General features: G+C 41.3%; 1 protein-coding gene across 1 annotated transcript; it reads right to left on the minus strand.

Moving 5' to 3' along the window:
* Positions 1-815: 815 nt before the first annotated feature.
* TMEM86A (transmembrane protein 86A) lies at positions 816-23,011 on the minus strand. The gene is made up of 3 exons (XM_072422227.1): positions 22,872-23,011; positions 9,744-10,008; positions 816-5,440 (listed from the first exon to the last, which is right to left on the minus strand). The coding sequence occupies exons 1-3, from the start codon at positions 22,890-22,892 to the stop codon at positions 5,013-5,015; spliced, it is 714 nt and encodes a 237-aa protein (XP_072278328.1). The 5' UTR covers positions 22,893-23,011; the 3' UTR covers positions 816-5,012.
* Between the last annotated feature and the right edge of the window lie 1,639 nt (positions 23,012-24,650).

Genomic DNA, 24,650 nt, shown 5'->3' on the forward strand with positions numbered 1-24,650 from the left:
GTTCCTTATTCGATCATTACATTACACCCACCAGGCAGGTGGCTGGCCTTCATACTTTTGATAATTTAATACATCTGGATTGTACTTAGTTAATTTCAAAGATTCAAATGGACTTTAATGTTACCAACCAGGGACTACAAACAACCTTAATCACAAAATCCACCAATCAGACACAAGAAAGTATCCACAAGACAGGTTTATTACTCTTTTCACTGGAGTTTCTCTTTAAACCCCAGTAGAAGCTTTTTTTTTTCAGTGGCTACAACCATACAGGGAGCAAAGGCTGCTCCAAGGTGGTTTCTGCCTCTGGCTATTCACTAAGAACGGTTATCTTGATGGCCAATGTCCCCAGGTCCCAACCTTCTATCTTAGCACCTGCAGTAAACTTGGTAAAGGAAATGTCTCTGATCCATTGATGTCAACCAGGCATCTGGTTAGGAAATTCTAAATTTTAGAAGCTTGCGGGCATTATAAACATTCGGCTATAAGAAACCTGATAAGTTCAATCATTTCAACAGTCTATGTGTGGTAGCATTTAATTTGAATGCTAGTTCACCAAAAAATGTGTGCATTTTATCACACGTTGGTCGCATTTTTAAATGAATAGGCTGCAATAAAGTAATGCATGTGATACACATGATATACCACAAGTAACAACACATCAGCACAGCCTGAATGGGTCCTTCATCTCTGTAGGATTCTGCCAGTATCTGTGTTCTCAGCTTCCACAGCCAACATGAAAAGGTTCTTTACTGGTCTTTTTTACCGTTTTCTAACATGCAACAGAAAGAATGCGGCTCCATATTGGATATGAAGAGGAGGTTGTTGAAGTCTACAAGGTGGGTGATTCATGCCTCCAAAAGCCACCCTCCACTTTTAAATTTTAAACAGACGGACCTCTAGAAGGTAACTTCCTTCCAATGTGTGAAGTATGGAGTAGAAAGAGTGGAGAGTTGTATGAAGCCCACTCAATGACCACCTTATACTTCACTGCTTTACTCCTGCACCACACCGGGGGGCGCATGACCACCCTACATAATACTCAGCAGCAATTGGTCAAAGGTGGCAACGTCACTGCTCCCCCTTGTGTCCAGTGGCAATCGAGAAAAGGCTAACTGGGTAGGACTTGAGTGTACAGTGGCTGAGGAGTGAGTGTTAAAGAGACCCCGTCTAAAATAAGGGTCTAAATTCAATACAGCTCTATATCTCCATTCCTCTAGTTTTTTGCTTTAAGTAAATATTTTTAGAACCTTCATCTTGCTCCTTCCACTATCACCCCCATACAAGTCTATATTATAGGTAAAACCTACCTAGGGACAGGAACAAGGACTGTGGTATTAGCTTTTGCTTGTATTATTGCATCATTTTAGGATAAAAGAAATGTTTCTGTTTTATTCAAAGAATGAAGTTAAATATACTGCAGTCATTTGTCGATGGAACAGACCCTGATTACTATTAGGCGTGTCTGGGTCCACCTGCTCATGCTTGCAGTGTGTACAGAATGATCAAAATAAAATGACATCAATACTGACCAAAGGACATATCCTTAAAGGATTGGTCCCTTTTATACCTTTCCTAGGACCTCCCCCGAGGAGCAGGCACAGGATTTTTTTTTAATATTATTAGAAAGGTCCTGTCTCCTTTTACTGCCCAGGAAAAAAAATCATGCAAAGCATGCGAGTGAAGTTGTGAGATACGTAGCTTTGCTTGGAAGGAAAGGCCCTGAAGAAAGCACTGCGATTATCCTTCTCCATCACCTGCACTCGGTGATGTGATGTCACATGACCAAGCACAGGCGATACATGTGGATCATTTTTTGTTCTGCCTCTGTATTTTCCATCAAAGCTCCACCATGAATCATCTTTAAAGAATGTGTAACCTTCTCCCCAATACTTATAGCTTTGAATTTTACCCCTGGGCAGTTAAAAGGAGGCGGGAACCAGACTAGCCCCACCCCATTTCCGAAACGGGAACCCAGTTAAAAGTGCAATCCCTGTATCTGGGCTGCTTTAAAGAGACTATATCTGGATTTATAATAAGATATGGGTCAATGCCACTGCCCTTTCTTATAGTATAAAATGACATAGAGGCTTGGACCCTCTAGGGCTGGTAAACTCATACATGTAAAGATCGTTTATATATAGGTTATAATTACAAGCCCTTTGAATCTTATTCATTAATAATGTAAAAAGTGTGCTAAACCTCAGAAATAAATACTGATCTTACATGGCTCTGAGGTCTGCACTTTGCACACATCATTGCTATATGCCCATTGCTGTTTGGGTAAAAAAGAAGAAAATCAATGGAGCTTAAAAGGTTCTCTGAATTAATATTGTAAATAAAATATCAGTAGCCGCAGGGTATCTGCAGTACATCATGCACCCTAATGTCCCTATAAACAGCACCAACCCCTTCTGAAGTCATGTGACCATCACTTTACTCAAACATCGCCTAACCCCAGGGAGGACACTGTCCTCCGATCTAAGCTTATTCTTAGCATGTAAATACCAGACCATGGAGCATATTCAGCAAAAATTCACAAAGATTTTAAGAAAGTCTTTTACCCCCCTAATGCCTTCAATCTAAAAAAAAACAAATAACTACCTGTTGTTTTGGAACAAGTAAGGATCAGAAAAAGCAAAATAAAATATAAAATGTTAAAAATATTATTTTTCTTTTATATTTTGATGTTATTACATTTTTTTAGTTTAAAAACAGGTTTTTATACCCTACAAATAAAATACCAATTATGTCTATATTGGCCCTGATGAAGCAGACACAGATCCCTGAAACACGTCAGCATATTTTTTTTTTTGTATCGTTTTACACCAATGTTCATGAAATGTTTAGAAAATGGCCAATGAATATAACATGCTTTAGTCTGGCATTTACACGCTTATTCTAGTTCACACGATTTACAGCATATGGGTACAAGCACCTGAGAAAGAAGCATCAGTCACATTCTGGCAATTAAACAGCAGAGGATATAATTGGTAATAAAACGGGTGGGAATTTTTGTAATAGAATGTCTTTACTCACCATAAAATCCTTTGCTCCTGTAGTTCAACAGGGCTGAATATTATTCTACCTGTGAGTATACTGCCACCTATTGGAGGTTTGAATATATGCAAAGCAACCCCCTGTTACTATTGCTGGCAAACATGCAGCGTGCAGTGGATAATAGTATAAGAAATGCCATCAGTGAGCAATAAAAACATGGTAATAAGCCTCTTTACCAGGAAGGAGAGATGTCCTCTGCAAGCTCACCCACTAAAAGTTAGTGAGTATATGGCCAGCAGGTGGCAGCATAACAACTGATAGAAATATATTCAACGCTGTGACCTCCAATGAACACCTGAGCACGCTTCAAGTTATTATAAGTTTTGCCAGACCATTTTAAGACTACTTCTACAAAGGGGTACTTGTCTGTAGCATTAAGGGATGATCAAAGACTCATTTTTTCACTTGAGAGATATTACCATATGCCGAAGAGCATGTTTAAAGTCAAAACTTCATGTTTGAAAGCTTCCTGGCTTGCTAGTTTTGCAGATATATCCCATGTTCGCACCCCCTAATTTATTAATGTAGGGTAACAACTTCACTATAGCATTGAGGGCAGGGAAAAGTCACAAACTAATACGAAGAAATCTGACTACTTTGGGAACTCTGCAGGAGATTGGACCCCACTTGTACCCACCAAAACCCAAAGAAGCTGACCTTTAACTGCCTTTTTCTTGAATCACCGATAGGCTTCAACATATTCTGCATTGTCATTGTGGGTCTCCGCCATCTTGCTATGATTGGGAATAACCAAATTTATCTTTTCACACCCGAACACAACCATCCAAAACAGTTTCAAATCACTAATTTCAAGAAACTATCTGTGCTCTTATGTGGGTGATGTAAAAGAACGCTTTAAAAACAGAAACCCCACATATATTACATTACCATATTATACTGGTAAACTAAATAACTTTTTACTTGCCCTTGCTTTTAGATTCTGGAGGCACCATTTTGAAAATACACTATTATACCACAAAGGTTCTGGGCCACTGATAGGAACTTAAGTCAGTGTCAAACAACTTTTTGACCCCATTGGGGGTTCCAGATGACTCTGTAGCCATTACAGATAATTTGATTCCACCCTGCAGTTTCCCCTAAACTATCAACAATTAGAAGCTGATTTGAAAATCATAACTTTCAATGTACAGGTATTGCTGTAATCTTCTGTTAAGAATAATGAAGTATGTAACCGAATACCTAAAAAGATGAACCTTTGAGGACAGAAGGATGGAAGCTGCCATTGCTGAATTGTTTTTCAACGGGCAGGGTCTTGGGCTAGTCAACCTCCTTCTTAGTTCACTACCAAGTCATTGACCTGAAGAAGTATGGCGGATCGGCTCAGACTTTGTAGACTTTTCTAGGTCAGTGGGTAGTGGTGCCAAGATGAAGTAACACCTGCGTAAACTGCAGCTTCCTAATTTCCATTCTCATGGGTTCCTTTTAACTGTGGAGTTTTAAAGTTGGCCCTACCACTCTACCCAATCTATAAGCACCAGAGACTACAAAACCATGGATGCCAGGGGGACCCGGTGGTCTACCACTAAAATAATTTTGGGAGCGCCAGCGCATGCCATTATCTTGCAAGTCAAGATCTGCTTTCTATAAAAAAGAGAGAAGTATGCAAGCTCAGTTTCATGGTATCGCGAGGCTTCTTGGGAATTTAGGTTGCTGTAACGAGCCCTCTGAAACAGACATGACAATTTATAGGTTGTGCATGATGTACAAAACAGAGTTTAGAAAAGCTTGACATTGATCCAGCCTGAAGCGATGCAATGAACAGGTGGCCTCCTCCTTAAGCGGCCTTGGCGCCGTGTCACCGACAAAACCAAGTTTAAAGGCGCCAGCGAAGCTTCAGAGAAGCAAAATCACAATGCACTGGAGACAACAAGATCCCTTGCAACGGGGAAAAAGGTACCCATGTTTCCAAAATAGTCCAGTACTTTTTTTTCTTACTTTTTCTTTCGATAATCATCTTCGTCCCTGCACTCGACCGCCGACAAAGCGATCAGCATCTGCGCGGCATAATATGTGGCCATGATGATGGCTCTGGAACAAGGGACAGGGAAGCAAAACTTGTTGACGGCAATGGTCAGGTCAGACACAATGAACAGAACTGAGCCAATGCAGGCCGAGAGTTTGGTCCATGTCCAGAGGTCATTACAAAGCTGGACCCCGGCAATGGCTCGCCAGCCCATGAAGGCTATTAGTGCCGTGTATACCGCCACCAAGTAAACAAAAGGGCCGATAAGGTAAGAGTACAAAAAAGTATATAGGGCGCCAGATATTAAGGCCATCACAACTCCAATGCGAAGATCCAGAGGCTTCATTCCAAAGGCAGAGGAATAAAGGATGTGAGTGATGGCAAACATCAGCAAACCTGTGGAAAACAAGAAAGAATGGTAAGATCAAAATGGAGACCTGGTGGTAACAATTCTGCATGTTCAGAAACTCAACACATATGGTGGTTATCTATGGTACGAAACATTCTATCCAAAACACATATTGAGGGGAAGGGGGTTGATAGATAAAAATATCATATGACCTAGTAATCTCTCCCATGGACCCCATTGGTGAGATCTCTGCTTTAGGTTCCTGCATTTTCAGGAACCTTGCTCAATGTCCAGTTAAGTTCATTTCGACCATGAGCCAAGGCTGCCATTACTTCTGCTGGGTCTACAACTCTTAATTCCAACAAGCATTTTCAGAAAGAGATATGAAATGGCATTCTCCACCTTTGTACTTCCCATTCCCTGCATAGTTCAGATACACACTGTATGTCATCTGTTGCTAGCCAATCGGCAGTGGCTGGCACCTGATCATCTGAACGCGGAAGATCTCAGGGCTGAACTCTTCCAGGTTCATTGCTCGTAGGGGTGATCAAGAAATGAATGTTTGTGACTTCTCCGCTCTTCATCCTGATAATGTCAATGGACGTCCTATATTATAAAATTGATCAGACAGCTTACCAACTATTGAAATCTATTGCAAAGCAACAACTTAATCCTGCCGCTCGCTATCCCTTATGGCCTATATTTTTACATTTAAGTACAGTAGGGTAGAGCTAGGTTAACCATCTTTCTTGATATTTATCCCCATGACCATTATGCACAAAAATTCCAATGGTTACACCTGCTCCAGAGATAACGGTCTTCCTAAAGAATTCCTATAACTTCCAATTGTTTCTCCGGGACAGGAAATAAAAGGAGTGGAGACAAAGGCTGCAATAAAAACCTCACAAGGTTTCTAACCATTCCCTGCTGCATCCAAATCTAAAGCGAGCCACACTTTAAGGTAAGCAGAAACAGGGCCATGAAGTGAGAATGCCAAGGCTGGAGTCTTGTAGAGGTTTACCGGTCAGCGGGCTCTTCAATCAAATATTTTGTGTGATTTGCATCCAGCTAGGGAAATTTCCCTAAATATCCTAAAGGTACAACAAGAATGAGTGGAACTCTGTCCATGGAACTCCCCATGGAAATTCCCCACTGGGAGCTTTTTCTTCACTGATTGCTCTAATGACAACTGCAAAGATTGGATTTTCCCAAACTTTCTGTCCTACTGGTAATGGTCACCAGAACAAATAAAAGGCTCAATATTGTTTTTTTTTCTTTATTTCTTATTTAAAAAAATGGTCCTCTGGCTATGCTCTTATCCTTCTCTCCCACACGGTATCCTCAGTCTTCCGGGCCGAAGAATGGCTACCTGGTGGAAGACGGAGGACTATAGTGGAATGGCTGGGTGTCGTGGGCCTGGCCCATCATCCTTTACATCAGGACAACTTCTCACTACAGGGAGCAGACAGAAAATATGAATTATATTAAGAAAAAACAGTATCCTATACAGTAGGTGGATTTCATATGGTGTGGGGATGGCAGGAGGCTTAACCTGGAGCTGGGCTTTTAGTAAACCAAAACTTCAATTCAGAACATTAAAAAAAGAGAACATAAGCATTTTTAACAGATTCCGAGAATACTGGCTCCATTGTATACAGCAGGTTCATCTTTTCTTTATTCGAGTAATGTGATTGCTTCATTGATAGAAGCCACAGAGCCAATGAAGTGTGGAATCCCGGGACATATAAAATGTGAATGTAGGGTTACAAACAAGTCTCTATGTAGAATTCACCGAGCACTGTAGGCTGCCAATGATTACAGCTGCAAGATACAGTTGCCTTTTCTCAGAATCCATTAACTTAAAAAACGTGGGAAAGACATGAGTGTCTGAGGAGGTGAATGAAGTCTTTGTGGGTTACAGACTAGGGGGCTCATATACAATACAAACCCTCCATCGCTGTACAGAGACGCTGCAAGCCCAGGAAGACAAGCACTCAATTTATATAATCTAGAGCTGCGAGCCTAAATTCATCCCCGAGGCATACTGCGAATTAAAGGGTCAGTGCACCCTAAACTGATATTGCAGTGTTTTCTGGAGAGATAAATCACTTGCCAGTCTTTTTTGTCTCCCGGGGACTCTATTGATGAGATCTCAGCACAAGTTTCTGAATCTGCATATAAAACCCCATTGTTGGGTTCCTGGGTCTGTACACATGCTGTGCCCAATATGAGGGGTTCCCTCCATCCCTGTCACTGAGTTTTGGATCTGTACACTTGCTTTGACCATCATGAGAACCTCCCATCATGCCTTGCTTTTAGATTCTGGAGGCAGCAACCCTGCTGTGCCACTATCCCTGCACCGAGTTCCTGGGTCTGTACACCTGCTGTGCCCATTATAAGGGGCTCCCACCATTTTTATGTGGAGTTCTCAGGTCTGTACACTTGCTGTGGACATTTTCAGGACCTCCCATCATGACTTCATTGAGTTCCTATGTCTGCAATCCTGCTGTGCCACCATCCCTGCACTGAGTTCCTGAGCCTGCACACCTGCTGTGCCCACTACGAGGGGTTCCCCCATCTCCTGCAATGAGTTTCTGGATCTGTACACTTGCTGTGACCATCATTCTGACCTCACATCCTGCCTTTGTTGAGATCTTCAGTCTGCACTTCTGCTGTGCCACCATTCCTGCGTCAAGATTCTGGGTCAGCACACCTGCTGTGCCACCATTTCTGGGCTATGTTTCTGGGTCAGCACACCTGCTGTGCCCATTGTGAGGGTCTTCAACCATCCCTACATTGAATTCCTGGGGCTGCACATCTGCGGCACCCATTATGAGCGTTCCTCCCATCTCTACCCCAAGATCCTGGGTCAGAACACTTGCTGTGTCTAATATGAAGGGATTGCACCTTTCGCACCTTCCCCTTACTAAGTTCTGAACACCTGCTGTTCCCAATATGAGTTCCTCAAACTCCTTCACTGATTTCCTGGGATTGACACTTGCTGGGTCTAATATGATTACCACCAAGCTATGTTAAATCCCTGGAAATATACTTGCTGCACCCATTATAAGGGGTTCCTCCCTATCCCTGCACCTGAGTTCTAAGTCTGTACACCTGCTGTGCTTATTATGAGGACGTCCTTGCACAGAGTACATGGTCAGCAAATCTGCAGCATCCATTAGGAGAGGTTCCCCTATCCCTGCACTGATTTCCTGGGTTTCACACATGCTGTACCTCCAACCATCCCTACATCGAATACCTGGTATAGTACACTTGCTGCACCCATTATAAAGAGTTCCCCCAATCCCTGAACTGAATTCCTGGGTTTGCACACTTGTTGTACCTATTATGGCAGATAGCAAATTTATTCTGTTAAGTATTTGGATAATTTTTCTTAGACCCTAATAGCAGAATCTCAGGTTGTATACATAAACACACAAACCTGAATGACTCAGAGAATGGACATCTCTCCTTCCTAGATGTAGAGCTAGTGGTGGGCTTTCTAATCAGACAGCCCAGCATGCACTACAGACACCGGACTGTAGGTGCACACTTTGTGTATGTAAAGCCCAAATCCATTTCTAAGTATGTTTAGTGCTTTTTTGCATTCACATTTCTTACTGAAGGAGAAAGCAAATAAAAGGACCTCATCCATCTGTTGCTGCTCCTATACTACCCAGACATAGGCTGGGGGTAGAGACTTGAACTAGGGGGGTAGCATAACCTGACTATACAAATCTCAGGACCGAATGGACAGAAATATTAAACATTTGGAAGGCAAGACAGCTCTAAAAGCTTTGGCTGTAATCTAATTGTTTTTTTTATTCATTAAATTAAACCTAATATATCCAATATTAATACTACATTTGTCTTATTTCCTGCACAGCAGAACCCCAGGGGAGCGAGGAGCAGTGCTAGCCAATCAGGTGAGCGTGCAGAATGATGACCTTGAGTGATAATCCAATCAGCAAGCTGTGGGCGTGTTCTAGACAAAGGTCTGCTGCTATTTGCAGTGGAGGTCGTACGACTAGCTGTCAAAATCTAGTTGCTCATATCCAAACCTGGTGGAACCACAAGCATACATGCATTTCTATCTGTAATTTTACCTGCTTGCCTGGACTTAGCTTTAAATAAACCGGGAAAGTAAAGAACACAAAGTATTTATGTCAGGGGCCTAAAAATTGGATTTGGGTTTTGAAGCCCACTTCTATTGTTGTGCCTTGAGGCAGGAGGCCATTATTGTGACCGCAGTGGAGTGAAAAATAATCCCGAGGTTTAGCTTACGCTGATGAAGGAGGACACTGATTCAGAAGGCCGCTGCACAAAAGCACCTCGCCACGCTTCACTTACCATGGACAAAATAACCCTGTTCCTGCCAGATCAGGAAGGCATCACCGACCGCCGAGAAGATTAACCCAGCCAGAATCCTTTTGGCGCTCCGATGGCTGACAAGGAAATTGACCCCGTGGGCCAAAAGGAACACCCAGAGGCAGAAAATGGGAAGACACTTGATCAGGGCGCTGAACCAGGACGGGCTGGACGTTGGCAACCACAGCACAAAGTACACACAGGTGGCTTTGAAGAATGGCACCAGCTTGGGGCCCTCACATTTCACCTGCAGGAGATAAACAGAATGATAATGATATTGATTTCTCAAACATGGCTGCCTGAAAAAATGAAAATATAGTTACATTGTATCTAAATCCCAAACTAATTGTATATTTTCAATAGGGTGCAGAAGGGCTAAAATAAAGATGGGCTAATGGTTCCAGTTCGTGAAGGGTTTGGTGATTGTTTTTTTTTGCCAAAACCAATGTTCTAGGTCAGCTATTATCAACCAGGGTTATGTGGAACTCTAGAGTTCCTCCAGAGGTTGCTAGGGGTTCCTTGGTTGATTGGTCTCTGTTGTGTTGTGTTGTGATGGTTTTGTGGCCAATGCCACTTGGCAGAGTCAGTGGTATAACACCAAAGCTCTTTCTAGCCATCCGTAAGGTGGGCATTCAACCTACAACCTATATAAGGTATATTTTGTCCCATTGACCTCATAAGGTTTTAGTAGGGGTTCGGCTTTGGCCAATTGACTCCTCATGTGATGCGCATGGAAGAAAAGCATTCTTTCCACTAACCACCCATGGAAGGTTTGATTTTTAAATTGACCTCCAATGGTTTTAGTAAGGGCCCTCTAAGACCTGAAAAAGATTCCTTGGGTTTCTAAGGGGTAAAAAGGTTGAGAAAGGCAAACCCCAGTGAAGCCAATGCGAGACATATCTTCCACCTAGAAAGAAGACCTTTCCGACGAAATTACCAATACCTACCCTCTCCCTGTTTCAAATTGCAATTTTTTAAATACTTACCTTGGTGCTGCTTGGTGTTCCACCTGAACTCCTCATTCCTCACCTAGGTGAAGATGTGGTGCTCAGCTGACTCCTTGATGGCTTGTTCTGAAGCCTCCTGAGATATGTAGCTTAGCTACCTTAGGAGGTTTAAGGACAATTACCAGCAGGCAGCCAATCACATGCATGTGCAGAAGTGTATCTGCAAGGACAACAATGGAAAGTAACAATAGCTGCCAAAACCAAGATGGCGGAGTGGGATGGCACTGGGCAGTGGCCGTTGAGAAGAAGACAATATTGGATTTGCTGGATTTATAGGGATTTATTCACTGTATATGCTGGCTAAAGGACCAAGAGAAGTAAAGAGCATATGCCAATATTTTAGCCATTGGTTGGGGTGCTTTAAAGGATGTAATGTCTTTAGGATACAGGTCTTTTTTCTTTTGAGTGGATTTTCTTAGACTTTTTTCTCATAAGATCAAAAACCTGAAGAACACTGCAGTTTGCTCAATAGCTAGCACTCTGGCCTTTGCGGCGCTGGGTCCCAGGTTCAAATCTCAGCCAAGAAACTATCTGCATGGAGTTTGTATTTTCTCCTTGTGTTTGTGCGGGTTTCCTCTGGGTACTCCGGCTTCCTCCCAAATTCCAAAAACATGCAGTTAGGTAATTGGCTTCCCTTCAAAATTGTCCCTAGACTGTGGTAAAGATATATGACTATGGTAGGGACATTAGATTGTGAGCCCCTTTAAGGGACAGTTACCAGCATGACTATGGACTTGACACAGTGCTGTGTCATATGTCAGCACTATATAGTTAATAATAATATTCACATTTTGGAGAAAACCAAAAAAAAAGGTTTTGGTTGTTTAAACTTCATTTACTTTAGGTATGCTCTTCAGCTCAAAGGGTTTAGAGGTCACCTGAAGCCTGACAGTAGCAGTTATCAGTTATCAACTGTCTACATAAAGCAGTTTCCCTCAATTGTATTTTTGATTTGATCAATATGGGTGTATAGTGTGCTTTTTAAAAATACACAGTCACTGTATAGTGTTACATGGCAGGAAATCATTGCATGGCAAGCAAACTTGTAACATTACGAAAAGGTCCATTTTAAAGCAGTCAATAAGAACCGAGACAAAACACAGACAGACTGACGCGTTTCACCACCACAAGTTTACCCCCCTCTTGGCTGCTGTAGGCGGCCTCCCTTCGCGCTTACAATTAATTCCTGTAATGTGATTAATAATTGACCACAGTCACAACTGTCATAATGCATTTTGCTCATGTTGGAAATCAATGGCTAATTGAAATGATGAAATTACTTTCTCTGAAAGGCTTGCTCCAACAGGCCTGACAAAGTTATGAGTCAAACCAATATTTATAATCCCGAGATGAAAGGGAAAAATGGAATAATCCGCTGCCTACTTAAAAATTCTTAAAATATTTGTAACTTTTTCAGGCTTATTGAAAATGCAGTGCAAAGTGCAATCATGTCAAGGGTGAATACATGTGAAGTGCAGCCAACCGAGCAGCCAATCAGAAATCTTTTTTGATTGCGTTGAAATCCATATTTCTTTACTGAATGAGCCTGTGTGTTTTAAAGCCTTCTGGAATGGGAATATTAGATAAAGATGAATGCAAAATGTTTTGTTGGTGCACTTCTGCAAAATGTAGTTCTGTATACAAAACGCTTTTAAAAAATCTAATACAATTCTGGACACTGCATGGCAGAATTGTGCATGGAATATATGCATCACCTAGATTTGTTACATACATATGGTAAAGAGCTTCATATTTATGGTAAAGAATCCACAGCCCAATATAGATGTGAGCTGAATGATGCTCAGGTGCTGCTGGGTGAAAAGGCTGACTGCTGCCAAATCACTAAAAGGTACAAGTATGGTCTTTTTGTTTTGGGGAACCCATTAGGAGACATATTGTCAGTTAGTTTCTGTCTTGGACAATTGGCGATTTATTTATTTTATGTTATGGACTTGCTGTATTTGCTGCTTTGATGAATAAAAGTGCAGAGAAAACCTGCTTGTAATGGGAGCTCCAGTCTGCTGCATGCTTTCCCAATACCAAGTGAGCAGGCCAATCTTACTATATCAGTATATACAAATATATATTCTTCTGCCAGGGATTTAAATTGTCCTATCCCTCCATTATACCCATCTTACAGATGCTGATATAAGCGGATCATGTGCAAAGTAAACACAAAATGTACAAAATGTTTCTGGGAGAAAGGGGAAAAGGCTCTGACATGACACCTTGCTTTTCTGCCAAAAAAAACCTTGAGCATCAAGCAAATATGTATTTACTGACTTTAGTTCCACTTTAAAGTGCAACCTCACCCGGGACTTTTTTAACTTTTGTAAAGAGAAGGAGGGGCTGGAGCATCTACTGGCAAAGCAACAACAAAACTAAAAACACAGAGATACAAAGGGAGAAAAAGAATATATATGCTAGAGACGGTAAGAAAAAGTGGAAGGGTTTACAATCTGTTTGGGTTAAGTGAGGATACAGAAGAGCTTACAATCTATTAGGGCATAGGGGAGAATACAGAAGGTAGGGGAGATTACAAAATAATAGGGTAAAAAAAGATACATAAGTAGTATAAAGCATAGGATCCAATAAGGGAGGATACAGAAGAGCTTACAATCTAATAGTGTATAGGGGGCATACCGAAGAGCTTACAATCTATTAGGATATAGGGGAGGATACAGAAGAGCTTACAATCTAATAGGGTATAGGGGAGCATACAGAAGGTAGGGGAGACTACAAAATAATAGGGTAAAAAGAGGGATACATAAGTGGTATAAAGCTTACAATCCAATAGGGTATAGGGGAGGATACAGAAGAGTTTACAATTTATTAGGGTATAGCGGGGCATACAGAAGATCTTATATTCTATTGGGGTATAGGGGAGAATACAGAAGAGTTTATAATCCATTAGGGTATAGGGGAGAATACAGAAGAGTTTATAATCTATTAGGGTATAGGGGAGCATACAGAAGAGCTTACAATCTTTTAGAGTATAGGGGGGCATTCAGAAGATCTTATATTCTATTGGGGTATAGGGGAGAATACAGAAGAGTTTATAATCCATTAGGGTATAGGGGAGCATACAGAAGGTAGGGGAGATAACAAGGTATTAGTGTAAAAAGAAGGATACATAAGTAGTACAAAGCTTACGATCCAATAGGGTATAGGGGGGCATACAAAGGCGTTTACAGTCCATTTGGGTATAGGGGAGGATACAGAAGGGCTTACAGGTTTTTCGGGGAATAGGGGAGGATACAGACGGCAGAAGAGATTACAATATATTAGAAGGAAGTAGAGTATAAAGAAGGATACATAAGTAGGAAGAACTTTCAACCAAATGGAGTATTAGGGAGGATACAGAAGAGCTTACAATATGTCACGGTATATAGAAGGGGATACAGAAGGTAGAAGAGAATACAATTTATCAGGGTATAAGGGTGAACACAAAGTAAAAGAGCTTGCAATCTAATGGTGTATGTAGGATACAATGGTGGTAGACAAGGTGGAGAAGCTTACATTCTAGCAAACTTTAAGGGGGTGGCTAAGGTAGAAGGGCTCATAATCTATTAAGGTATAAGGAAAGAATACAGAAGTTAGAAGAGCTTACAGTCTAGTAAGGTATAAGGAAAGAATACAGAGTATACATACAATACAAAGTTAGAAAAGCTTACAATCTATTAAGGTATAAGAGAGAGAATACAGAGGGCAGAAGAGCTTACAATCTACTGGGGTATGTAGGATAAAATAGCTTACATTCTAGCAAAGTATGAAGGATAATACAGTATGCAGAAGAGGCTTCGAAAGGTGAGAAGGAATAGATTTCATTACTGAAGGATGGATAAAGGGTAAAGGCTTATCATCCATTAGGGTATAAGGAAAGAATACAGAAGCTAGAAAAGCTTACAATCTATTAGGGTATAGCAAAGGATACAAAAAGTGAACAAATTTCTAAAGGTAATGATAAAGAATACAGAAAACCGAAAAACATGATATATATTAGGATATAAGGGAGGATACAAATACCAATAGAGCTTCCAATCTGTTAGGGTATAAGGGGGATACATAAGGTAGAAGAGCTTACAATCTATCAGGTGTAAGGGAGAATACAGAAAGAAGAAACCCCTACAGCATATTAGGATATAAGGGAGGATACAGATGACAATAGAGCTTCCAATCTGTTAGCGTATTAGGGAGATACACAAGGTGGAAGAGTTAGAATCTATTAGGTATAAGTGAAGCTACAGAAGGTCAATGAGCTTACAATCTATTCAGTATATAGGAAAATACAGAAGGTAGAAGAGCTTACAATCTATTAGTATAAGGGAGAATACAGAATGTAGAAAAGTGTTTAATCTTTTAGGTATAGGAAAGGATAGAATAGGAAAAGCTTCCCATTTATTATGATATATTAGTGTATACAGAAAGCAGAAGAGCTTACAATCTATTAGGGTATAAGAGGGAACAAGAAAGTAGAAGAACATAAGATTGTTTAGGTATAATTGAGGGTATAGACAGTAGAAGAGTTTACAATCTATTAGTATAAGGAAGGACACAGAAAGTAGAAAAGTTTTCAACATATGGTATAGGAGGGATACATGAGGAAAAAGAGCTTACAATTTAATATGGCATATAGGAGTATACATAGGCAGAAGAGCTTACAATCCATGACTGTACTACATTATAAGGCAGTGATAGATGGGTGCATATATCCAGACCACTATGAGTAACTTTTCCAAGCTTTATGAGGAACAAATAACCGCCCTTGTCCCTGTGACTTTTCTATTTTTAGATCCTTTGCTGGCCAATTGACCCTTTTTATTTATTTTTTTGCATTCTGTGCTCCTGGAATTCTAATACTTAACATTCCGTCTCCTCTAATCTCCCCCACACTATAACACTCTCTTCACATATTACTTTTGGAGTTGGCACGAAGCATACAATACCATGTCAAGCATTGTCCAAAATGATCTGCTTAATAGTCAAGACAGCATTTTACACTTTATTATTAGACCAGAAAAAATGTTCTAGAAAGTTTAAAGTTCTAAAAGTTCTAAAAAAAAAGCCAACGCTAACCTCCCTACTGAACCCTCTTTAGTTTATTTTTCAGCATTGGACATCACTTACTCCAAGTGCTGCAGAAAATATTTACTTTATTTTTGTTTTATTTTATTTTTGTTTGTTTTATAATAATAATATTTATCATAGGGGAGGTAGCTCATATATATTAAACTGAAGCACAAGATAAAACCCCCTGAATGAGAATTATTCCAATTGTATCATTAGTAGTCACATTATCAGGTCACAGACATTATCCCAGCCTGATACATCTAATCTCATCCCGAAATGCAGAAAATAAAATACATCCCAAGGATTTACAAGGTTGTCTAAGGTTTCTTAAAGGGGACAGGTGACAGCTGTAAATAAATTAAAATGGTCAGAAGTAAAATCCAGACAGACGGAGCTGATCACCCAATATTGTATGTCAAGTGAACCCATTCTTTTCTCTATGGAGTCCGATGATGTGATGATGTGAAAACATAAAACAAAACTTGTGGAAAATTGATTTTGTCATCTCTGAATTTTCATAAGAAATTTTTTTTTATATTTTTTTATATTCATTTATATATTAAACTTCAAAAGTGAGTTTTGTCTGGAATATAAAATATCCTTTTTAGGAGTTTTTTTATATTTTGGGTAATTATTTTACACTTTTTATTTCTGTGTTTATTTGATCCTCGTTTGTGTACTGTAAATGATGAAGCTGATGTGTCAATATTTTAGCATAAGAGGATAATGGAAAGGAGCTTCTGTAACTGCAATTTAAAGCCAACCTGAACCCATTGGGTCTATATATTGAATTACCCAAAATGCACCTAATTAGATTTAGTTTGAAAAATGTACAAATTATTTGTTAAGGAAGATTCACTCATTTTCTTATTGAATTTCTTGATTTACAAGGCGTTAAAAAAAACTGAATTACAGGGGGTGGAAGGTAAGAGAGGCTTAGTTTTATGACTGGAGATGGGATTTGAAGTGTATCTGTAGGCAAAAAAGGGAATAGAGTAAAGTTAATGTTTCTTGACTTGTTTTAACTTGGAGGAACCTCTGAAATAACTTTCAGGTTTTCAGGGAACCCCGTCTATAATTCCAATATCCACAGCTCACAGAATATTAGCATGGTGGTCATTGAGAAGAATTCCTCTTACATTGCTGGCCTTTGGGAAGAATGTCACCCCTACAGATAGCCAAAAAGATCATTGGTGTCCCTTGACCAACCTGAGTGTCACAAATTGCTCATGGAGCCCCTACTAACCACTGGAGGAACCCTGGTTGAAAAACACTGGGTCAGTCACTTTTAGTGCCGTCTGTGTCCCCATTGGTATTCTATCTGTAGGATTCCAGAAGGGAAGCTCTGGCATGAAGAAGTGAAGTCATGTTCGACTACCGAGATGTTTGCCTCCACATAGTCATGGAAAGTCAGTAATGTGAAAAGATCAGCTGAAAATGAGCAGCAAGCAATGCCAGTGGCTCATGATTCTAGCTCTCTGACTACCTTTTCCTAGAGTTCAATTGTTCCATAGAGGCTCCTTAAGACCTGCGGTGTAAAACTGCACCGTTTGCACCATTAGGCAACCACATTTACATGGGGCTGTGGCCATGATGAAAATCCTTAACAGCAACTGCACTCTTGGGAACATGCACCACAGCCGCATGCAAGGGATGATCATGTCTTTTCCCATTCGCTTGAATGGGAGTGGCTGGAGGCTGCGGCAGAATGTTTCAGCTCACCGCCAGTCTGAAATGGCGCCAAGGCATGTAAAACAACCTTAGGCAGTATTTTCATATATCATTTTAGCATATCCTTAGCAAATGTATCCTTAGCTTAATAAATTAGGGCCAACATCTTTACCTTATTTATGTAAACCCGGTCATTTAAACAACAAATCAGATTTGAACCTACAGCAGACGCAGTACACATTTTCTTGGCATCACAAGAATGAGATGAGCATAACACTCAGAGCACATTAATTATCTGGAGAAAGCAAAAAGCACCATAAATCAGACCTGTTATGCTGTACAGCTCGGTAAACAGACACAAAGGAAGTCATGTACAGAATGTACCGTACGGGCAGGGTCATAAAATATTCTGACAGAGCTCAACCACAAATGATCACCAGGCATTTGTCTGTATTTATAATAGCTGCAATGCGGGCAAGTGTAGGGGGTGCGCCACGGCTCTGATAAGTAGGCAGCGTAGGGGCAAAATCAACCAAGGGGGATACTGTGACCCCCAATGGGTTATAAGTTACTGCAGCAGATAAGGTTGTAGATTTTTCTCTTCGAGCTGAAATGGCCCAAGGTGACCACCTGTTCAAGGGGACCACCTGTTCATGTACCTGTTTGCATTTGCAGGATATTATTAAATCCATGTTTGTATTATACCTAGAGGTGTAAATATTTTCATAAGGGATTAGTTGCTCTTTGGAATGCTGAACAATGAAGTACAAGACAATGGACCCGATTTATTGAAACTTCCCAAGATTGGAGAAGATAGACTATCATGGGAGAGCCTGTGCGATCCAGCAAACCTGGAATGGATTTCTTAAAAAGCTATAGTTGGCAAAGCTTTGAATCCTGGACCAGATCTATTTCAGGTGTGCTGGATCACCCAGGTTCTCTTGTAATAGTCTATCTTCTACAGTCTAGGAGAACTATAGACCAATGTCTCCTGCCTATCCTATCACATAAGCCCAAGATTTTACATTTATCCAAAGTCATTACATAAATAAAAGGTCACATTAATCTGATTTTAATTAAAGTATAGAGACATTCTCCCCCACTAAGGCACATGTGCCACATAATAACAGAGACAGGGAGTTTAATATTTGCTGATATGAAAATGACGGCATTATGAGAAGTAACAGACGATCCGTTATTTAAACATGACAATGGTTTATAAACATGTAAGAATACATTAATCACAAAGAAAGAATTAATGCACGGAGAGCTCATTCATCACACACAAATATTCATTTACTCTAATGTAATGGTCGGTAGCCGGCCTGATCCGGGAAAATTAATATTGGCACAGGGACCAGACAGCTTCTCGGCTTACCCTCCTGTCTCCTGGTGCCAGTTGCATGGGAGATAAGCAGAGCAGTGGGTAGGATAAGCTCCCTACCCGGCATCTGATGCCCAGCCAGGAAATTAGATCATATAAATCAGTGCAAGCCCGTGCAACAGTATAAAGTGTACCTGTCATTGTAGGATGAGCTAGCATTTCTAGGGGAAATTGTAAACAATAAATGTTGACTGCTGAAAAGGCAGAAAGTTATTTAATTTGCTTCGATCAATCTAAATTCTGTTCAATTCCTGCAGTCAGATTTTATGTGATGCAAGTCTATTCCCTAAATCTGAGCTGAAAACCTTCTGTGTTTGGTGCATTGAGCAATTAGATTAAACATTCAAGAGGTTTCGATCTGATTTGTGCCTGCTATATTGTCCTATGACCCTTAAGCTACATACACACTTCCAATTATTATCGTTGGAAAACGAACGACGAACGTTCATGCACGATATATACGAACGATCGTATAGCCCCGATCCTGCACATAGAGTTAACGACACGATCGTTCGTAGATATTGTACACACAATAGATACGATCGTTTGAGCAATAGAGGAACTATGTGCACGACAGGAAAGTGAACGGACGTTCGTTCATCACGCATGCTCTGAACATGGACGATCAACGAACGACCGTACACACGAACGATGTTCAACGATCGTCGTCCAATCCGATCCGTTGGTCCGGTCGTTCGTTCGTTTCCAGCGACTTTCCTCGTTCGTCGGCGTCGTTGGTTACTTTTTTACGAACGATTTTTTTGCCCAATCGATCGTTCGTCGTTCGATTGGAACGATAAAAATTGGAAGTGTGTACGCACCTTTAGGTATGTTGTGGTTAAGTGTCCGCACACCCAGGAATGTACCTATACTTCATGTAGCATCCCACCTACAGCTGCTTATAGGGTATAAATGAGGGGGGTGATGAACAAGTGAATACCACCAAATGTTGTGCCAAAAACAGTGCCAAATGTTCAAACACTGGTTCATTGACAACTGACATAGCCATTAGGTGTGCAAGGTGCTAGCCACCTGGGCACCTCCATTCCTACAGTTCCCACCACCAGTCTGAACTTGGCATAGGGCTTTCTATATCGCAGACATGGGTGTGTCCAGGAATCCTTTTATTGCATTATAAGTAGGCAAGTGTTCCCAGATTCAGGGCTGGTTCTGGGTATTGGTGATCTGGGGCCAAGCAGAAAATGTGCGGAAGGTCCAGCAGAATGTGTATTTTTCAGGCACCGTGCCACATTTTTGTAAGGAACCAGGAGCTGCCAGGAGGCTGTCCTGTGCCCCACTATATGGCACAAAATTAATTTTGTTGTCACGTCATTACAGCACTTTTTCCAATCCTGGTCTGAACTTGGCTGAAACGAGATTTAATTACCATGGCACCAAATGCTTTGCCCTGCATGGTCATGGCACGGGTCACTATAAACCTTTTCCCATCATTTTATTATTCTCAGTGGTGACTCAATACAGCCATTAGATTTTGCTTTCTTTTCCTTTGTCCCAATTTAGTGCAACAGGAGATAAAAAGAAAAAAAGTTTCAGGGAGAAGAGCAGAAAGGAAGAGACCAAAAAGACTACCAAGAATCTGTGTCACCAACATTCGGCGCTTAATTGCTATCTACCCTCCAATCTAATATAAGGGCCACCATTGGAAACGCTTCCTCCTGCTTGCATCACACTAATGATCTCAGTTACCTAATTGGAGCTCAAGGTTGGCTTTTGATTATAAAAGGTGGAGGTTTCCCTGCTGTATAATGGGCCACACCAAGAGCTTTTATTCATACCAAGCACCCAGTCGAGGGGTAAAAGGGTGCCTGTTGCCCACTTGGCACTGCCATGTGGGCAACAGATCAAAGTAATCTAAATTTTTTTTTTAAAATGGGAGGTCCTATTCTACAGCATTAAATATATGCAAATCCTTTAATAAACATGATTGGGGAGCCTTAAAGCTGTGACCAATGTTATGGAACAGTGAGATTTACATTGAATACAGTCAGCATGGCTACATACAGCAGCAGCGCTTTAATCTGATTCACTGCAGTGTGAAAAAAAGATATTTTTAGCAGAAATGAAATGCTAACAGGCCCATCAATAGAAACTGGCCGGTAGATCGCTGCTACCTACCGGTCCAGTGGTGAAATAAGCCGAGTTCATTTCATACAATCTGCAGAATTCTATGCATTAGGATTCTTTTATCTAGATATGTGCTCTTTTGCACACATTCTGCAATACACAGCGCTGCAGAGCAGCCAACCATGTTTGGTGGCGGTGCTGTGCAATGAGTAATATGGACATGCATGAACCTTGTTTTGAAAGCGGAATCCAGCGTGCAGCCTTTAACTGTGTCACTGCCTAGGGAGGAGCTATGCTCAGCATTGTTCTGCATTGCGTTGCCTTCTGCATAGCAAGAGTTAAAGATCAGAGCTTTGCAGAGCCAGGATGGTGGGTGAATGGATCCAGGTGGGGCCTAGGGATAGGAGAGGGCCCCTGGGTGCCTGTGAAGAAGTAAAAAAAGGTGTCTAACCCAACACAAACACATCACGTGCTCTGTGTTTTCATCCTGCTGTGACACAAGCAATTGCACAATAGCCTGTGACCTGTGCAGAGACGTCACTCCGACAGCCAATCAGATGAGCACAAAGACCAGAACTGTGTTTATTTACAGCAGAGATTTGTTGTGGAACCACAAGTCACAGCATGCTCCATCAGGCATAGTAGGAATTGTAGTCCCACAACAGCTGTAGGTAGCCAGGTTGCTTGGTCTGGGCATGCAAAATGCAAGTTGTGTGATTTGCAGTGCTTGTGTCTTTTGTAAACCCAGCAAACCTAAACTTTGTGCATTTTTTTCTTTTTAAATATTTTTATTGTGTTTTAAGATGGGGAGGGGATAATTTTTTTTTCTTGTGGGTAGAGTAGGAAAGGATTAAAACCACTTTGTTGTGTGTGTCTCAGCGGGGAGATTCCCCTTCACTTCCTGTTTTGTAGACTCAATATTTGTGCAGGGTGAAGGATACCTAAAACTGAGTGGACCAATCGATAATTAAAGTACAAAACAAAAATGGCACACATGCAATATTCTATCAGTTTATAATGGGGACACCAACTTCAATGAAAACTTGATTGGCTGAAGCTATTTGACTGAGCTTTGATCATCCCAGTTTTTCCAGCAATTAAATGATCTGATCGTCTGCAGTTCTGGACAAATCTCAGTTATGGGTTCTTTACAAATCTACAATACAGCCAATAGGATTCTTCCGTACAGTTAGAAGAAAAGAAAGGAGCCAATGCAAAGAGTGACGCTGGTCCTGTTTCTATTACTCTATTATATAGAGTACACTGGATTTCGCTGGATCCTGCACCCCTCTATTCTATATAATGTATCACACTGGATCCTGCTACCCGTTTTTCTAAATAATGTATCACACTGGATCCTACACCCCCCCCATTCTATACAATGTATCACACTGGATCCTGCACCCCTCTATTCTATACAATGTATCACACTGGATCCCACACCCCCCTATTCTACATAATGTGTCACACTGGATCCTGCTACCCGTTTTTCTAAATAATGTATCACACTGGATCCTACACCCCCCCCATTCTATACAATGTATCACACTGGATCCTACACCCCCCTATTCTACATAACGTATCACACTGGATCCTGCACCCCGTTTTTCTATACAATGTATCACACTGGATCCTGCCTCCCATATTCTATATAATGTATCACACTGGATCCGGCACCCCTATATTCTATACAATGTATCACACTGGATCCTGCCTCCCCCCCCTATTCTATATAATGAATTTGCCTGAATCTTGCACCCCCATTTTATACACACTAGATCCCCCTGTATAGAATCCTCTGATGATCCCCTGCAGTGCTGACATATTCCCCTCTATGTATCACACCTGATAGCTGCTCCCCCACCCCCTCCGGTCCCCCCGGGCTTCACTCACCACAGTGACGGGTGACACCATGTCTGCAGTGCTGGATCCCCTCCTAGTCGGTCCCAGGCTGGGATCCCTCCGGATCTCCGCTGTGTGAGTGCGATCTCTGCTGTCTGTTGTTGTATTCTCTTGCAGAATGCTGTGACGTCAGGTCTGGGCGGGGTTAGATGGTAGTGAGTGGGCGGGGCCTGCGGTTCAGGTCCCCAGCTGCAGGGGATTTAACTCTTGCTGGACAGCAGCTCAGCGCAGGCAGCTGGTTGGCAGCTGGTTGGCAGCTGGTTGGCAGCTGGCACATCTGTCTATGCAATGAGGGCAGCTCTTGGCATTCTGTTCATTCATTTTTTGCTGCAACAGTTTGCAGAGAATATCATGTTCTATTAGGAAGAAAAGTAAATCATTTCTAATCATATATTGGAATTACACCAAAAGAGATACAAACAAACCCACCTGTGACTATTCCTAATCCACATTCAGACTGGCCTGGGATGCAGCATATGAATCCTTGTTGGGGGATTTAGGCATAGACAAACCCCAAACACCATCCCTGAGCTCCAGTCCAGTGATTTTGCCCAGGCTGAGATGATGTCATCAGTCTGCTGCAGGCAGGAGGAAGGATTTTCTCAGTCTCCTCTAATCTAGAGATTAGACTGAGACATGCAAGTTAAAAGGTATCATGGTATTGGCTCCCCAGCATACATTCACCTTTCTTTCACACATTATGATTTTGTTCGTGCCTGGAGAAAAACTACCTGTAAGTACCAATAATTGACATTTCAAATATATTGTGATGGAGCAACTCACAGGTTAGCACTCTGGCCTGGCTGGGTCCCAGGTTTGAATCTCAGCCAGAACACTATCTGCATGGAGTTTGTATGTTCTCCCTGTGTTTGTGTGGGTTTCCTCCGGGTACTCCGGTTTCTTCCCACATTCCAAAAACATGTGGTTAGGTTATTTGGCTTCCTCCAAATATTTACCTTAGACTGTGTTATGTATAAAGACATATGACTATGGTAGGGACATTAGATTGTGAGCTCCTTTAAGGGACAGCTAGTCACATGATTATGGACTTTGTACAGCGCTGTGTAATATGTCGGCGCTATATAAATACTGTGTACTAATAATAATAGAGGGGGCGGGGTCACCATCAGTGGGTGACAAGGGGTACTTCTGTACCAAAGAGTTGGACAATCCTGGAACTTAGTGAAGGGGTCCAGAATTTTGACCTAGTATGGGGCCCAGAAAGTTCTGATGGGGCTCTGGGAGGGGAACATGGAAGGCAAAATATAAGCGGATACAATATCAGCTTTAACACCTATAGTTAAATCAAATCTCCTAACCACTGAACTTATAAAAACTCCTAACCAGTGAGCAAATCCTACCAAAACACAACTGTCCTGCACCATAAACTCCACGCCAGTCCTATGACCCCCAGGACCATCACATTTCGGCCGCACGCCACCATTGCCCTTGGTCAGAGTAAACAATTCTGCAGTAGCTGATTCAGCATTTTACCTTGGTGCTGCTATGGGCTACATATATCAAATTTGTGGCATTTACTGCCACTGCAGAGATCTGTGTGTAACGCAATGTATGTGAACGAGGACACAGAGATGTAACCTTGCCAAGGATTTGCTTTCTGCAGATGCTGATTATTAAGTGAATGGTATTAGGGTGACAACATTGAAAATCAGACTTCTCAAGGTTTATTAATAAATCTGACATTCAGCAAACATCCTCTGGTAGAGAATCTTCAAGGTCTTGGGGTTTTCAAAGGAATGGATTAATTCT

The sequence above is a fragment of the Pyxicephalus adspersus genome, chromosome 9, assembly GCF_032062135.1.
Source record: "Pyxicephalus adspersus chromosome 9, UCB_Pads_2.0, whole genome shotgun sequence".
NCBI lineage: Eukaryota > Metazoa > Chordata > Amphibia > Anura > Pyxicephalidae > Pyxicephalus > Pyxicephalus adspersus.

What these genes read in the sequence shown, in the direction of transcription:
- TMEM86A (XM_072422227.1), bottom strand. Translation starts at nt 22,892, where the DNA reads ATGGTGTCACCCGTCACTGTG. An exon ending in TGGTGTCACCCGTCACTGTG is followed by an intron (nt 10,009 to 22,871) that starts GTGAGTGAAGCC and finishes TATCTCCTGCAG; the next exon opens with GTGAAATGTGAGGGCCCCAA. An exon ending in ACAGGGTTATTTTGTCCATG is followed by an intron (nt 5,441 to 9,743) that starts GTAAGTGAAGCG and finishes TGTTTTCCACAG; the next exon opens with GTTTGCTGATGTTTGCCATC.